The 18,778-nt window shown below is 25.0% G+C and overlaps 1 protein-coding gene across 1 annotated transcript, besides 9 other annotated features; it reads right to left on the bottom strand.

The window, feature by feature from the left end:
- Positions 1–69: 69 nt before the first annotated feature.
- Positions 70–161: a microsatellite.
- An 841-nt stretch (positions 162–1,002) lies between these two features.
- Positions 1,003–1,041: a microsatellite.
- Positions 1,042–2,736: 1,695 nt separating this feature from the next.
- Positions 2,737–3,312: a mobile genetic element.
- Positions 3,313–8,178: 4,866 nt separating this feature from the next.
- Positions 8,179–8,598: a mobile genetic element.
- Positions 8,589–9,272: a mobile genetic element.
- Positions 9,273–9,313: 41 nt separating this feature from the next.
- Positions 9,314–9,482: a microsatellite.
- Positions 9,483–10,219: 737 nt separating this feature from the next.
- Positions 10,220–10,257: a microsatellite.
- Positions 10,224–10,261: a microsatellite.
- A 3,303-nt stretch (positions 10,262–13,564) lies between these two features.
- Positions 13,565–13,588: a microsatellite.
- A 1,705-nt stretch (positions 13,589–15,293) lies between these two features.
- On the bottom strand, positions 15,294–16,653 carry ACLA_042840 (uncharacterized protein; the record flags this gene model as incomplete). The annotated part of the gene is made up of 2 exons (XM_001274991.1): positions 15,294–15,305; positions 16,021–16,653. The coding sequence occupies 2 exons, from the start codon at positions 16,651–16,653 to the stop codon at positions 15,294–15,296; spliced, it is 645 nt and encodes a 214-aa protein (XP_001274992.1).
- Between the last annotated feature and the right edge of the window lie 2,125 nt (positions 16,654–18,778).

Here is an 18,778-nt window from a genome sequence, read left to right as displayed (position 1 = left end):
ATATAATATTTACTAGCTTTATTAGATATTTAATTAGTACTCTAATTTTACAGATCTTAGGCTTCTCTATATTATTAATAATAGACTTATTATCTTCTTAATTATCTAGCTTAATATTAGTATTAGTATTAGATTTAATATAATTACTATTAATATCTTTAATTAATTTAGAGTACTAGAGGATCTCCTTAATTCTATTCTTATTAGCTTTTATTTCTAATTTATTCTTCTTTCTTTTTCTAGGTATTACATCCTTTTTATTAAGACTAGTATATTTCTTACTAAATCTTATAGAGTGGCTAGTTATAATGCTAATTTAAAGCTAATACTATAAAATATATAGATAATAAGAGAGTAAGATTAGAAAGGTAAGATAGTAGGATATATAAGGAGATAAAGTATTATAAGTAGAAATAAAAATAAGCTTTAGGGTGGGTATCTTAGGTAGTAATATAAACTAAAAGAAGATAATAGTAATATTAATAATATAAAACTAAATAATATAAATAAGTAAGGATATTAATTACTATTTAGATGCTTTAAAGTTATTAAGAAGCTCTTAAGCATCCTAGAGTTAATCTTTATTATACTAAGTATTCTATTGATTAGTATAACCTAGCTATTTAATAAGATATTATTTAATAATCTTCCCTTTATTCTTTCCTTATTTTACTATCTAGGTGTAGGAAGTAATAATCTTCTTAATCTTATATAACTTATATTTATCTATATCTCCTTTAATAAATACTAGATCTAGTTAGTTAGGTTAATATTAGAAGGGGTCTTTACTCTATAGATAATATTTAAGATATATAACTAAAATAATAGGATATATATATTAGTCTAGAGGGAAGTCTAGGTAGTATATAAGATTCCTAATTTTTTTAATAATAATAAAGAGGCTAGTAAATTAGTTACCTAACTTCTAATCTAAAGCTAACTAGATAGTATATCCCTTATATAATTTAAGTATTACTTTATTATTTATATTAAAGCTAATAAGTTTATATTTCTTATTATAGTTTATCTTTATTATAATAGCAGCTAACTAAAGGATATTAACTATATTATCTTAAGTATTAAATAATTATATTACCTCTCCTCCTTATAGTCCTATATTAAGTAGCTTTTAAAGTTTATATCTATATATAAGCTTATGTGGGGAATACTAGGTTAATATATTTAATAATATATTAAGTATTACTTATAGTTAAGGTAGGATTTCTAGCCATTAGTTAATATTATTAAGAGATGCTATAGTATATCTTAGATAGATCTTAATTATCTATTTATCCTTTCTAACTAACTATTAGTCTAGGGGTGGTAAGCTATTAAAAAGAACTACTAAATATTTATATAAGTTAGGATAGAACTAAAGACTTCTAAGATAAACTTTAGATTATAATTAGATATAATATAACTTAGTATACCCTAATCCCCTATAGTAAGTTATTAGAATAAGGTATTACCCTATTATCATAAATTCTAGTCATCCCTTCTAGGCAATGTAGTTATATACTTTATAAACTAGTTAGTTACTAATATAATAGTATTAAACTAGCCTGTATTAGGTAGGGCAGTAATAATATTAATTATAATTAAATAGAAAGGTATTAGCAGGGGTAAGATTAGTTATAGGGAACTATATAGTTTATATTATAGGGTTAATTTCTTATTATATTCTAGGTAATAATAAATATATACCTTAACCTAGTGAAGAGTCTTATATACTATAATACTAATAAGGTTCTATATAGTTCTTGCTATGCCCAGGTAACTTTATGAGTTATATATAGTTTATAGAACCTTATTTAATAGTTTATTAGGAATATAGAGATACCTCTTAGGTAAGGTGAAAATTACGCCTTCTTATTTTATAAAGGGAAGGTTTACTAGATATATACTATTAGTATTCTTTTAGAGTATATTAAGCATCTTTAACTATTTTAAATTATTATTATAATTATTAAGAACCCTTTATTAGAAATTATTAGAGAGATTAACTATAAAGATATTCTCTACTATAGTACAGAGAGCTATTAAGGAATCTTTAGGGTTATTCTTTATATATAATAATAAGTATAATAATATATTAGGCATAATATGTATCTTACTAGGCTTATAGTATAGATATAATCTAAATTATTATAGATATAGTAATATATGGGTGAGGTAAAGGTTAAGTTTCTTAGTTAATAAGGAAGTTAAAGTCTTATATATTACTATATTAATAGTAGCTAAATAATTAATATATATATAGACTTCCTTCCTATATTCTTTAATATGGTGGTAAAGTTTTCTAATAGCTTAGATAAGGCCTGAGGTTTCTAGCTCTATTAGCTAATATCTAGTCTTAGCAGGGCTGAGTAATTAACTAAGGAATAGAACTAGTTATATATTATCTAGTCTTAGGGATGTAGCTTTATCCTAGTCTAGATTATATATATCTATTTCTTATAATTAGGGATTATTATATTTTATATAGAATAGCATTACACCATGGCTATGCTATTTAGATAAATTAATATTAAGGAATAAATATTAATCTAGGTTAATATAGATAAGTATATTTAGATCTATAAAGTACCTCTAAATTATTTTAAAAGCTTTATATTCTATATTAGTAATTATTTCTAGTAGTATACTTTTTATATAGAACTAATATACCTTATTTTTAGTAGGCCTAAGATTAGTAAGTTTTATCTTATAGTCTTATAATAATTAGATCTTAGCTAAGTAGTAAGGAATATATTAATATAGCTAGCTAGTTATACTAAGATAGGTACTTAGGTCTATAAGTAACTTAGGAAAATAAATCTAAGATAAGATAGCTAGCCTATCTATAGATATAGTTATACTAAGTGAATTTATATGCTAGCTAAGTAGCTAAATAGAGGGGAATCTAAGGAAGGACTTCTTTAGGGATAGGGTTATTCTTAGTTAAGTATATCTATTAAGGAAACTATTAAGATAGATAAGGTAGTTATTAAATATTTTAGAATAGCAGATAAAATTATTAATATATACCTATAAGAAGGCCCTTATATCCTAGAACTTATTATTAATATAATGCTGGATATATATAGTGCTATTAATAAAACCTATAGGGTAAATCTTAAAGAACTCTTAGCTATAGTATGATATTACTGCTATAAATTTCTATAAGTCTAGATAGATAGGCTATTAGTAGAACATGGCAGCACTATCCATAACAGAAAGGAAGGTTAAGCCAGAGATATTAGTAATAATATCAGCCTGGGATGGCATCAGATAAATGTTGTGGATGGACCATGCATTTAGGTTGTGAATGTCCGCAATGGCGCATTCCTTAGGGATCAAGTCCAGGGGCTTGAAGGTTTAATCAATCACTTCCCTGTGTTTGGGGCCAATGTTGTAAATCTTAGATAAATAGTAGGTTTAGTCTTGCCATCCATCCTTTAATTTAATCCTCATCTACTCATACTCTAGTATATCCATAGTATCCTTATTTATCCATACTATAGGGTATTAGTTAATAACTTATATTAGGAGATATATAGTCTTTAGGTTACTATAGATTATAATACTATTTAGGAGTTTTATTATATAGTCTTAGTTAGTGTCCATGGGGGCAAAGATAAGTAGGGTTAATTAATCCTAAGAGGGTAGTATAATAATATTATATAGATTAGCTAGGTCTGTATTCCCTATATAGTATACTTCTAATATATTAAATTTAGTGAGTTTACTAAGCCTTTTATATCTATTAATTATTATGTTATTAAGTAACTAATTCTTAACATAGATATATGAGAAGTTTATAGACACTATAAGGGGAAGGTAGGTAAGACCTATATATTAGTATAGATTAAAAATATAATTATGATTATTAGGTAAATTATATTAATATATAGCTATCTTTATAGATGACCTTATAGGTATAATAACCCTCTAATAGATATATATAGGCCTAGTCCTTTAGTAATTAGCTTTTAGTATAAATAATATAGGTATAATAGCATCCTAGTAAGCATAGATGATGGCCTATCTTAAAAAAAAGTCTATAATAATATTATTATATGCTATGATATTAGCACTAAGAAGTATATTAATATATAATCTATTAGTAAGATAGGCTTTATAACTAATTCATACTATCTTATACTTATTACTAATCTTTATAGGGAAATATAATTTAATTTATATAAATTCTTTAGTAGTAAAACCTTCTCTAATACCTCTAATAGGTATTATAATTAGTAAGTATTAGATATAGGTAGATGGCAGATGGTATAATAAGAAGTTATAATTAATAATAGTTATAGTATAACCAGAATTAAGGTAGATAGAGGCAGGACATCCTTATAAATTTAAGTATATATAAACTATAGTATATTACTAGTCTCTAAAGATTAGACCTAGGATAGTAAGTAACATAATAGAGGAAGATAATATAATAGGTATAGCTAATATATTAATATGATATATAGCTTCTGTCCTAATCTCTTTTATAATATATTTAGATTAAATATGCCTGTGTAATTAGTTATTAGAAGGGAATAGGGTAAAGTAGAAGTTATATTTAGCTATTATAAATTAGGATCTCTTATTATCTATAGTAGCCTTTTCTAGAGGTGTAGTCTTAGTCTTAATATTATTAGTATTATTATATATATAGCTCTTCTAGTAATAAAAAGCTTCTTAATATTTATTATTATCTAAATTAGAATAGTTATAATCAGCCTTAGAGTTTTTATTATTATTATAATAGTATACTTACTAATAGTTATAGTATTAGAAAGGCTGCCTAGGTAGCTAGTTATACTAACTATATTAGGGGTGATTTTTATAGTAATTATAATTCTAGTATCTAAAGTTATAGCACTAGAGATGACTATTATATTTATCCTCTATATAATAAGTTTCCTAAGTATATTAGTATTTATACTAGTAATAGTATATTAGATAAGTCTAAGCCTAGGTAGCTTTATTAGTATGCTAGCCCTAGTTATACCTAGGGGGTATATTATAGGTAGTATTATAATAATAGCTATTTAGGTTTCCTAGGGGGCCTCTCTGTGGAGTTAATAAACCATATTATTATTAGTTATTATAGTTATTTCTTCTATATCTATATCTAAAGTTACTATAGAAAGTTTTAGGGTTTTCCTTATCACATAGTGGGTAGTAGTTAAACTAGTTTATTTATTTCTTAATTAGGACTATATTAAATTAGATGATTATAGTATTTTTCTTAGGCTTATCTATATTAGCTTAAAGATATAGATCTAAGTTCTACTAAGTATGAAGTACCATGCTATACTTATTAATTTTACTATATTATTTTATTAGGGCTATAATAATAGAAATATAGGCTAAAGGGGTTTAACACTAGCAGATATTATATATTATATAACTAGTAGTCTAAAGATAGGTATAGGCCTTACTTAGTAATATTCTAAACTATTTTTTAATTATTATATACTAGTCCTTAACTATATTAGTGTAGAGGAGTCCTCTCCTAGTTTAAGTTATTAATTTTATTATTTTACTATAAAAGGGCTTTACCTTAGAAGTAGGTATTAAGATTTAGACTAATTTTATATAAATCCTTTAATTAAGATACTACCCTTAGCTAACTAGTAAAGGTGTATACAGAGTAGTAATATAATTTATTATTCTTATTAATAATATCTCTAGTATCCTAAGAATGCAGGATATTAGGCTAGAAGAATCTAATATCTATTAATTACTAATATCTATCTATCTAATTATTCCTATTAGTTTAGTTAGGTTTATTTATATCATAACCATAATCATTATAGGAATTCCTATTATAGAGAGGTATAGTCTAGTAAGAATTTATATATATAGCTTTAGTAATAATCCTAGTAAGTATTACTAGCTACTAATCTATAAAGCTACTACTATTATCTCTTATAGTTATAGTATTAGTCTCTTTATTCTATGGGCCTGGGGTAGTACTAAAGGGAATCTTAGCTAAATCCTTTACTAAGGGATTAAGATATCTATAAGCTATAGCTAGGGTAGGGTGATTATTATTAAGCTAAGTTAATTCTATAGTAGATATATATATCTAATAAGGAGATTAGTTTAGGCTTTTAGAGTTAGAGTTAATTCTTAGTAGAGATTAGTAATTAATAAAAGATAATAATTTAGAGGGTATTTCTGCATGGGGTTAGGCTAAGAATAATAATAGTTATATATAGGTTATGTAGGGGGTGTTCTTAATTAATCTAGGCTTATTAGATTTAATATTATTATTACTAGAAGTATCCAGTAGAGTAATTAATAAGACCTTAGATCTTAATATAGAAGAATCCCTTAATACTAGGGTTATTATTAAGAGAGCTCTTAATCTTAATATAGATATAGTATACCTAAGTAGTTATAAGATACTCTTACTATATCTATTAGTATAACCTCTAACCTAATAATAATATTACTAGTCTATTTCTATATAGGGTAGGGTGATCATAAGGAATATTCTAACTATAGTCTTAATAGATTAGTAAGAAAGGGACTAGTTAGAAGGAAAGTATTTAGAATTAGCTAGTAAAGATATAGAATATAATCTTATTATCTATAAAATTAGTCCTTGGGTATATTATTAGTAGTGATTAGTCTTAGTAGGGGATATCCTATTATTTTACTAGTATAGTATTTAAATATAATAAGTAGCAGCTAGGGTGATATTATCTAAGTCATATATATATCTATGATTAGAGAAGTAGAATATAATTATCTAGTAAGTAAGAAGGACAGATCTTTAGGGCATAGGGTATAATATATAAATTAGTTAGGGGAAGAGAGATTAATATAGAACTAGATAGATCCTAATAAATTCTAATAAAAAAAGGGTAAATTATAATGAAAGAATATAAGAAAAGATAGATTAAGGATAATACTTCTATAAGAGTCCTATATAGTTAATTAAGATTAGTTTAATACTTAGTTACTTATAGGCTTGCATGAAATAGCTAGGGAAGATAGTTAGGGATAAACCCAGGGGGCCCTAGAAGGAAAAAAAGGATGTGCTACTAAATTATTATAATAATAGTTATAAAACTATAATAGGTAGTGATGGATTTTATAATGAATAAAAGATGATGCTTTTACTATAGCCTCCACTATAGGGATATCTTATTATGTTACATGACTCACTCCCTGTGGTTGTATGGTAGGACCATGACAACCATAACACTTTACTTTTAGAGTAGTAAATAAAATATCCTTAGATAGGGTTATAAGAAGTAGTAGTATCTCTAATATTACTATATCCTTCTGCCTGCCAAGTAGTTTTTATATAACTCTTCTATTAGGCAATCTATACTAGGTGTAGAAACTAATAAAATCTTAATTTTCCTATAGCTATTCTATTTCTTATATAAAACACTATATAGCAGTAGCTATAGATGCTCATAAATAAATCTAGTTATCTAGTATAGTACCTACTTTTTACTCTGGAATAAGAAATTAAATTCTAGTGAAGATATCTTAATTAATATCTTATACTATTCTATACCTAGATTTAGTAAAAGATAAGAGCTATTATACTAATAACTCTATTAATGATAAAGATGTCTCTACTGATATTAATTAAACATATAATAAATTAGACTTTTTGATGAAATGATGAAAATAAATAAAACTAAGAGAGGAAAACTGAAAACTAATAATAGTGGCTAGGAAATAACTTAACCACTAAGAAGCTAATAGATATCTTATAGATATTTAGAATAGAAAGCCCACTTCATGCAATGATGGTGATTTAATTTATTAGTTTAATAAAAAAAAAATTTTAATTATTAATTTAGTCCTGAAAACTGGGACATGCTACTAATTTGGTAAACCTAATGGTATGGTTATATGAGTATTTAGGAAGATTGTTGATTATCTTCCTCTTCTGTGAGGTGAAAGAGTATCTATCTACCTCACTTGCTTATCTTATCTTGTATGATAATGACACTAACTTATAGGATTAATTATATAAGTAATACTAAAATACTAAACTTAATAAATATAAATATTTATTTATACTCCCTAGAGAAGTTTAAAAAGATCCTTTACTAGGTAGAAAAACTTCTATAAAAAATGATAATTTAAGTATTAATAAGCTAGTAAAGATTACTAGTAGTACTAGTCCTAGAATTAAATAAAAAATAATATATATATATAGATTACTAAGTACTTAATAAGATTATAGTTAAGAATATATATTTAATACTAAGGATCTAAGAACTAATTAACTAGATTAAATAGGTAAAGATCTTATTAAAAATTAATCTTCTTTTAAGATATTAGTAGTTATAAATAATAACTAACTCTATTACTAAGATAGTATTTAATACCTTATTTAGAAAGTATAAATTCTTAGTAACACTATTTAGACTTTATAATATATTAATAATATTCTAAATCTATATAAATAGCTAGCTCTAAGATCTTTCTTATATAATAGTATATCTTAATAGTATCCTAATATTCTTAGTAAATAAGAAGGAATATAGATACTATATATAAGAGGTTCTTATCTAACTTTAGAAGAACTAATTATTTATAGAGACCTTAAAATATAAATTTAATAAGAGTTCTATAAATATAGTATTAGTAAAGGAGTAGTAAAACTAATACTTATATAAATAGAGATTATAGTTCAATAGCTAAAACCTAAGAATATCTCTAAAGTATAGTAATTCCTTAGACCTATTATATATTATTATTAATTTATACTAAGATTTATATAGGTAGTAGCTATACTTTATGAACTACTAAAAGAAATTAATAACGACCTCTAAAAGAAGAGATTTTACTTAATTACCTTGATAGTAAGATACTAGGATATATTTACTAAGCTAAAGAAGCTTAAAGTTATTATACTAGTGTTAATAATTACAAACCCTAATAAATTATATTAAATTAAAACTAATATATTAGAATAAGTAGTAGGGATAGTCCCAATATAGGAAGATAAGGATTATAAACTCTATCTTATTATATTTAATAAGAGAAAGCTTAATAGAGTAGAAAGAAACTATCTAATATAAGAGAAAGAGCTACTTATAATAAAAGAGATACTCTAAAGATAAGACTATTATATTAATAATTGAAAGATAATAATAGTAGTTACTAACTATAAGATCCTCTAGTATGTTATAAATATAACTAAATATTTAAAGTAATTAGCTTAGTAGGTAAAATAATTCTAAAGCTATAATCTAGAGATATAATATTAAAAAAACAGTAAAGCTATTATACTAGATATAATTAGCTAGTATTTTAACTTTATAGAGGAAGAACTAGCTAATATTCCTAACAGAGTATTATTTAATATATTAGAGATATAAAAGATTATAGAAACTAGATATTTTAAGAGTTTAATTAATCTTATAAAATATAAATAGTATAATACTGTAGTAAAATATCTAGAGTTATAGATATTATTATATAATAGGAAGAAGTAAAAGATAGTATAAATAATAATCTTATCATTTAAGCTCTAGAAGAAGATACTATATCTTTTACTAACCTAAATTATGGATAGATAGTACCTAGGAGAGAGGTTTATATATTAAAAAATTACATTATAATATAGATATAGATAATATACTGTACATAGAGATTCTATTTTAATAGAAATTCTTATAGAAGATCTATATAGAATATAGCTATATAGATTATCTAATACTACTTAGAGTAATTAGAATAAAGTATAGTAGCCTTTAATATAATATAATATTAAAGCTACTATCTATAAATACCTAAACTACTAAGTATTCTAAGGGTTAAAGAAGTATCTTAAATAATAATAATAATATTATCTAGTCAATATAGGTATCTAATTCTTTAAATAATAAGGTATTAATCTTAATAGATATCTACTAGTAATACTAAATAGAAATAAGTAAATTATTACTATTATTAATTATATTATAAGCTAGGTAGTTATAAAAGTTATTTTATAAGTTATAAATAAAGTAATAGTAAAATTCCTTTATAATGAGATATTTATTTAGTATAATATTTTTAATAAAATAGTATTTAATAATAATATAATTCTCTTATTATAAGTAGTAGAGATCTTTATAAAGATCTTAAAGATAAAATACTAAATAAGAAGAATAGGAATCTTGATAGATTACTTAAATAAATACTTATAAAATACTTAATAAGTAAACTAACCTAGCTATAGGATAAATACCTCTATCTTATAGTATTTATAGTATATATATATATATATATATTTATATAAATATAGATAAGAGCCTATTATACCTTCTATATAGGATTAAACTAAGGTTATTAGATAATATAGAGAACCGTCTAGAGATAAATAATAATAATAAGCTAGTAAGAGTAACTTACATATAGATATTAATAAATAAGAAGCTATTAGAGTATATAATAAAGAGGGAGATAATCTATACTATATAAGTAAAATAATATTATTTAAAGAAGGACTAATAAATTTGTATATAAAATAAGAGCCTCTAAAAGTTTAAGAATAAGTAATTTAAACTATATATAATAATTAAGGCCTACCTACTTAGAATATATATATTATAGGAACTAGAAGGATATAACCTAAAGAACCTAATTAATAAGTAACAACTAATAAAAATAGATATAAAAGAGGATCCCTAGTGCCTATAAATATAAATAAGCCTAAATATAAGGCTATAAAAGATAGGCCTATTAATTACTAACCTAATTAAGATATAGAAGATACTTAATAAAGCTAACCCCCTAATACTATTATATAAAGAACTATTATAAAGTATAGTAGTAGAATATAATAGATAGAAATATTTAGAAGAATATCTATAATAGATAATACAGAGAGTAGTAAAGCTATATAAAATAAGCAAGTATAAAATTTAATATATTAATAAAAGAAAATTAATAATAAATAACTAACTTATATAATACAGAATAGAGTAACTAATACTATAAGATAGTAGAGACTTAATTATTTTAGACAATAAGAACCAGGAGGTAATCTTAGGTATAGAGCTAAAGAGATTAATATCTTAAAGAAATATTAGAGAGATAAATTTTAAAGGACTATTTATAGTTATACTACCTCTATATTAAGAGTAAGTAGAGTAGTATAAAGATAATATATTTATATAGATAAAAATTAGAAAGTAATACTATACTCAAACTATATTCTTAAGAAAAAAAGAAAATAATAATTAGTAGAGTTTACTAATTATAAAGAAAAACTAATTATATAAGATATTAATAGTTATATTAATTACTAATAAAGATAGGTCTTACTAGCTTAAAAATCTATATTAAACTTAATATTATTAAGACTATATAATACGGCATCTACCTACTAAAATAAATTATTATCTTTAATAACTAATGTTAATTTAGTAACCTAATCCTTAATCTAATAAGTAAATATCTTTAGATCCTTATAAATTATTATAAGCTTTTAACTATTACTCTAGTTAGTATAGCTTATTAGCTATAGTAGATAAATACTATTATAAAGATTCTTCTAGCTAAAAATTCACTAGAGCTAAATCTATAAAAATAATAAAAGAGGAAGATTAAGTAGCTTTTATTAGGGTTAAGGAAGTAGAAGAGGGAATTATATTTTTTAGAATAATTAAGATAATATATTAAACTTCTTTTATAAAAATAATAAAAGTAATAGTATAAATCCTCTTTATAATAGTAGAGAAGATAAAGAGGTAACTAAACTTTAGAGTAAGAAAAACAAAATAATAATTAGTTTTTATTAGCTTTAGTAGAGGAGTATCCCTAGATAGGGGAGGAGCTAAAGAGAAGATATAAACTAGGGTTACTATAGTAATAAAGGATTTACTATAGTCTAAAGGCTATGTAATCCTAACTAGATTATTATTAAAAAGAGATTTACTAGCTAATAAGAGTAAGGAAATAGGTGCTACTAATATGTAAACTTTAATAAAAATAAGAATAGAATAAGTAGTCTAGGCCCTCTTAGTAATAGAGGAAGTAGGGAAATTACTCTTATTATTAATAAATAAACTTTAGAAGTATCCTTATTAATACTAATATTAATTAATCATCTTAATATCCTTAACTAGGATATTGGTAAGGGGAGGGATATAGCTAGTAATATATTCTAGCTTATTATAATAAATAATCTACGTATAATAATTATTATTAATTAGAGAAAAGAGTATACTATTTATAATAACTTACTTATTAAGGATAGTATCTAACTACTGCTAAAGATCTTTTATTTAGAATAAATATCTAGTACTCTTATTACTCTAAATATAATTACTATAGGAGCCTATAAATAAGGTATAATTATTATATATAGGGGCTAATATATAGATAAGAAAGATATCTTCATCTTATCAATAAGCCTTATACTTATTATTCTTATAGACTTTATTATAGGTCTAAAGTAGAGTAGTAGATATCTAATTTTTTTATAGAAATCTTTTACATATAGTTCTCCTTTATGATTAAAATACTAATCTAGATTATAAATTAGATTTATTAACTTTACTAGTAAAATATTAGGGGCACTATGTAGGGTTCTTATTTTATCTAGATATATTAGTTTATTAATTAAGATAAAGAGGGATTATTTACTCCACTTAATATAGGTAATAATATTATTATAATAAATAGCTAGTAATACTATCTTTAATATAGCTATATAAGTAAACTAAGAATAGAATTACTAAGCTAAGTAATAATAAAAAGAATATAAATAATATTTAATTATAGTAAGATAAGGAAGAAGGAGATAAGAAAGAAAAAAAAGAAAAAGAAAGAAGAAGAAAAAGATAAGCTTAAAAGAAATAAGAAGACGTAAAGTTACTACTATAATATTAAAATAAGTAATAAATATAACTTTATCTTACTTCTACTATAATAAATATACTAGTAATCTTCTCTTACTTTCTATATATAACTTCTTCTCTTACTTCTATACTTAAGATATCTCTATAAATTAATATTAACCTATAGAAGCTACTCTCTCTAAGTATTAAATAATACTTATAAATAGCTAAATATTAATACTTTAATATTCTTATATTATAAAATAGTAATCTATATAATAATTCTATAATTACTAGTGCTAAGGATAGGCTTTACTTTAGGTAGGGGAGGATGTGATATTAGTGAATATATATTAGTAGTAATAGGGGGTAGATATCTAGGTTAATCTTAGTAATCTAAGATTAATAGTGAAATCTCTGTAATATCTATGACTATCTATTATATAAAGTAACTAGATATTATAGATATAAATACGAGTACCCTCTCTAATGGTGAAAGAGGGTAAGGCCTAGCCTACCTCTCTCCTCACCCTTAGTGAAATCACATAACCATGGTAATTCCATCTCATAAAGATCTTTTATATTCTTTCTATTTTCTAGTATTAGTATTATATTCTTTAAAATACCAAAGAATCTATTCCTAAAACTATCCTATTATATAAATATTTAATATTAACTTACAAGATATCCTTATTATATCTATTTCCAAGTATTTTTAAGCTATATTTTAAAAATATTCTTTAATTATTTTTAGCTAATCTTAAATAATATATATATATATATATATATATTTTTTAAAATTTAGTAGTATGGCTAAATTAAAGATCTTAAATATTAGTTAAATAAGTTAATTAAGGCTTAAGACTACTAATATATTAGAATTAATTATATAATTAAATTTATTAAATACTCTAATTACTATCTATTTAATAAGGTCTATAAATTCTAGAGGCTTTGTTATGGTCCTACCACCGTATGTGGCAAGGAGTCAGTAATGTGACATAATAAGATATCCCTACAGTGGAAGCCATAGTAAAAGGAATCATCTTTAAATCATTAACTAAATCCATCACCACCTTTTATACTTTTATAACTACCATCATAATAATTTAGTAGCACATCCTCTTTTCTTTCTAGTAGCCCCTAGGTTTGTCTAATTACTTTTCTCTAGTTATTTTATTCTGTGTGGGTAACTGAGCATTAAACTAACCTTAATTAATTATATAGGACTCCTATAGAAGCATCATCTTTATCACCTTCTCCTATATCTTTCTATCATAATTTTCCCTTTTTTTATCAGATTTAATTAGAATTTATCTACTTCTATATTACTCCCTAATTAGTTTATATATTATACCCTATGCCCTAAAGATCCATCCTGCTTACTTATTAGATAATTATATTCTACTTCTCTAATTATAGATACACACATAACTTAGATAATATTATACTAGCTACTACTTACTATATCTAGATACTATACTAGTAAAATATTAAGATATCCCCTACTAAGACTAATTACTACTAATAATATACCTAAGAACTAATACCATAAGTAATAAGATTATATTCTGTATCTATAGTAGCTAATATTAAATATTTTCCTTCTAACTAGGTCCTTTCTTATTAATTTATTAATACTATAGTTAGAATATTTCTGATAATTATCTTACACTATATAGAGATAGACTAGTAATATTATTATTAGGTTAGAGATTATACTAGTAGATATAGTAGGAGTATCTTATAAATACTAGAGTATACTATATCTATATTGAGATTAAGAGCACTATTAATAATCATAAATCTGGCTCTAATATTAAGGGATTCTTCTATATTAAGACTTAAAGTCTTACTAATTACTCTACTAGATACTTCTAGTAATAATAGTATTAGACTCAATTATAGTAATACTAATCCTAGTCTAGTTAAAGACACCCCCTGTGCTTCCTATATATATTTATTATTATTTATAGTATACCTATAAGCAGAAATACTCTTTAAATCTTCTTCTTTTATACTAGTACAATAATTTTTAATAAGTATACTATTAGTATAGATCTATCTTATCTAATTAGAGATAAATAAAGATTCTATGTAGCTACTAAAAAGAGCTATAATAAAGATATACTTAAAGGTGCTAGATATACTAACCTAGATATCTAATAATTACTAGATCTTCTAGTAGTTATTCGTATACTTCTTTATAGAATTCTTAAGTATAGATTTAATATTATAGACCTCTCTTATTAACTTAGAGAGATTATTATTATATATCTTACTAGCTAGGGACTAAATGAAATCTAGAAGTAGTATAAATATTATTAATAGGGGGAGGCCTTGATAGATTAAGTAGTTTATTTGAACTATATAATAGCTTCTATTAGCTTAGTTAAATAGGCCTATAGATTAAGGTTATTAAATTTATTAAATAATATACCAGACTAAATTAGTATAGAGGCTCCTACTACTATACGAGCCCCCTTTTTCTTTTTATTACTTGTTATGCTATAATAAGTAATAGTAAGATAGAAAAGCTAGGTAATAACTACTTAGGTGGTAGTTAAATATAATTCTTAGCATTCTCCTGACTAAAAATGAATGGTAGGGGGGTTTTGGTGTTGGCCAGAGTTTTTTTTTTATTTATATAGCTTAGTACACTAGGGAGAGTATAGCTAGCCTACTTATCCTATATATATCCAATATATTTAATAATATCTCTTACTAGTAGCTCTTTAGCAAAACAAGGTTGTCGATGAGCTCTCACCCGCCATTTTTTAGTTGTGTGTCATAAGGGGGTTTCACATCTGAAGTAATAATATATCCTCTATCCCATATAGCCAAGGAAGGTGATTTCAATATTCAAGCAAATCACATATTTCAATGTGAATATTCATGCCGTTCACAATGTCTGATTCTGATCGCATCATGAAAGCATAACTGTGACTCGAGCTTATTACAAGTATCTCCCACGGGCAAACCGGGAAGCCGAGCTAGTTGCCCTGTTCAGAATCTGCTGCCGCTGCGAGCCAGACATTGGAGACATCGCCATATCAGTTGTCTTGTCGAAAGAGCGATTACTCGGAAAATCATTCACGGACGGTTTATCCCCGCTCGAGTAAAGCGGAGGCAGTTTATTGGGCATCGAGTGTTCATTCTCGCATATGGTTTTTTCAGCTCCCGTCAGAAGCCCGTGTGGTGATCTATCACTATCACCACTTACGTTGCACGGGCGTGGGTTCTGGTCCAATCCCATTACTCGTCGTGAAGTTCTGGAGCCTGGACCACACCCATTCTTCAAAATGGTAGGCGACAGGCCCATTGCCTCATCCTGCAGGCGCTTCAATCTCTGCTCTGGTGTCTCTGTCCAAGATGCATCCACTCCGGCATTTGGTGGTTTGTTCGCGGACTTGCCCCCTTGAAATTTCCGGTTCTCAAGCTTAGTAGGTAGATGATTCGCGTATATGGCAGGTGATTGAGGGGGCTGTAGCATCCACTCATCTCGTTTCATACCATTGCCATGAGCGGCCTGGTCATGTGTTCGAACATCGGATGTATCATGTCCCATAACTTGAGGCTGGGTTGGAGCGGTAGAAGCAGCCAAGGGGGGCAGGCTGGGCCCGTAGCTATCATCGTCCTCCTCGTCTTCGCGATCCTCATCGTTGTCGCTATCCTGATCACTATCATTATGATGATTAAGAGCAGCAATGCTGCCATTATCATCACTCGCTTTATCTCTCAGTTTGTTGGTATCACACAGTGATGGCAAGGTGGGCCCAACAACCTTCCTTCTCTTGACCATAACAGTATCAGTTCTGTCATACAGTCCATGTTTAGTCTCTCTGTGCTGTGCCATCATAGAATGTATGTTATATAGTCAATGAAATGTGAAGTTATGTCTGCCTACTTCATAGACCACTGGTTCTGATATTTGTCCAGCAGCTATCTGACATAATCATTAGTTGTGCATATATACCTTGCCAAGACCCATCTGATGAGATCATTTACAGAGTATCATTACACTCACTATCAGTAACAAGGCTATATTTATAGCATAGTGCAGGGTCACATGTTACATTATATATATTGATATAACTATCTAGTTGTAAATCACTTTAGAAACCAATGTTAGAACAAGGCTATAAGTGGTAGCCACAGGCGGCACTGCAGGGCAGTATCCTGCCTGATATTCTAGATAGTAGTAAAGAGATCATCCTTTTTACGATGGACTATAGCTATAAAGCTGCCACAATAGTCATTTTACTGTCATCTACTTATATTTACTTACTACCACTATCTCCATAGAGTAGATATTATTAGTATATTATGAAGTTAAACTATAGTTGGGATATCCCTATGAATATAGTTTGAATAGCATGTATATTAAATATTAATATTATTAAATACTAACGATGTGATTCTAACAGTAGTTCAAATCTAAATAACTGCTGAATTAAAACTGAAGAATTCCTCTATGTAAGGATAAATAATATTTAACCTATCTAGATACTAATATTATATTTATATCCGTAAATAAAATAATTCCTATACCTAAATTAATATATTTATATTCTCTCTTTCTATCTCTTAATTAGATAGACAGATAATATAAAATATTATAAATAGTACTAAAGAAGTAAAAAAAAAGAAAGATAGTAGGTAACCCCCTGATATTAATTACTACCTTTAATTATTATTTTACCATAATATATTATATCTAATAATATATTTAAAGAAGAGTATATCATTTATAACTATATAGAAGGACTAAATCTTATATCTATAAAGCAATTACTTCTACTCTTCCCTAATATTAAGTAATAATTAATATAGTAACTTAATTACTTGATTATTAATTTAGAGAAAAGGGAAGGCTGTAATCTACAAAAAATAATAAAAAGACAATAAATACAAGTTATATGGTATTACTATCTTATTTTAGAAGATTTAATTAAAATATATTAAATTTAGAAACTCCTATCTAAAATTAGTAATCTTAAATTAAGAAGTTATATAATTAAAATAAATAGCTTTAATAATTTATATATAATATCTACTAAAAATAGAGAAGAACTAGGGTAGGGGTTATTAAATTAATAATTATTAAACTAGGTTTTTTATTAATTATTTAAACTAATAACTTAATGAGGTTTTTTTATAGATATTAATTCTTAATATTATTAAATCTATATTAAGATATATAAAGATAAGATAAATCTACTAATATCTAAATACATGGTTTATCTTTAATAAGCTATTAGTGTAAGCTTGTTATGATGGTAGTCATAAAACCATGAAAGGTGGTGATGGATTTAGTTAATGGTCTAAAGATGATTCCTTTTACTATAGCTTCTGCTATAGGGATATCTTATTATGTTATATAACTAACTCCTTACTATATATAGTGGTAGGACTATAATAATATCCCCATCATGTAAAAGGTGGAGCCTAACTATAATTTAATAAAAAAAAAGAAAGAAAAAAAAGGAAATACCTTAGTCTAGTAGAATAATAGTAAAATAGAATATAGTTATTTTAAATAGTAGAGAATAGGGAATGATATATAGTAATTTAGTAATAAAATAAAATATAGTTATTTTAGAGATAGGGTCTAGGATATTAACTACTAAACTTATAGTAAATAATATTAAGATTCTTCTATAATATATAAGATAGTTTATATTTAGTAAGTAGTATATTAAGCTATATATATTTATCTATAGAGTAGTTAAAATATTAGGCTTTAAGATTAATATATAATTATCTAATATATTAAGTAAAGAAGTATTTAATAGTAAAGTTTAATATAGTTATAAGAAGAATATATAATACTATAATAAGTTTATTTTAATAATATTTAATAAAGTCCTCTTCTAGTGCTTTAGTAAACTTAGTATTATAATTAAATAAATTTATTTATCTTTATTTATTCTTAGATATAGTATTAATATTCTTTTTTAGAATTAGACTAAAGACTATAT

The sequence above is a fragment of the Aspergillus clavatus genome, genomic scaffold, assembly GCF_000002715.2.
Source record: "Aspergillus clavatus NRRL 1 1099423829792 genomic scaffold, whole genome shotgun sequence".
Classification (NCBI taxonomy): Eukaryota; Fungi; Ascomycota; class Eurotiomycetes; order Eurotiales; family Aspergillaceae; genus Aspergillus; species Aspergillus clavatus.
The sequence above is the reverse complement of the archived record's forward strand: the minus strand, read 5'-3'. Positions and strand labels throughout refer to the sequence as shown.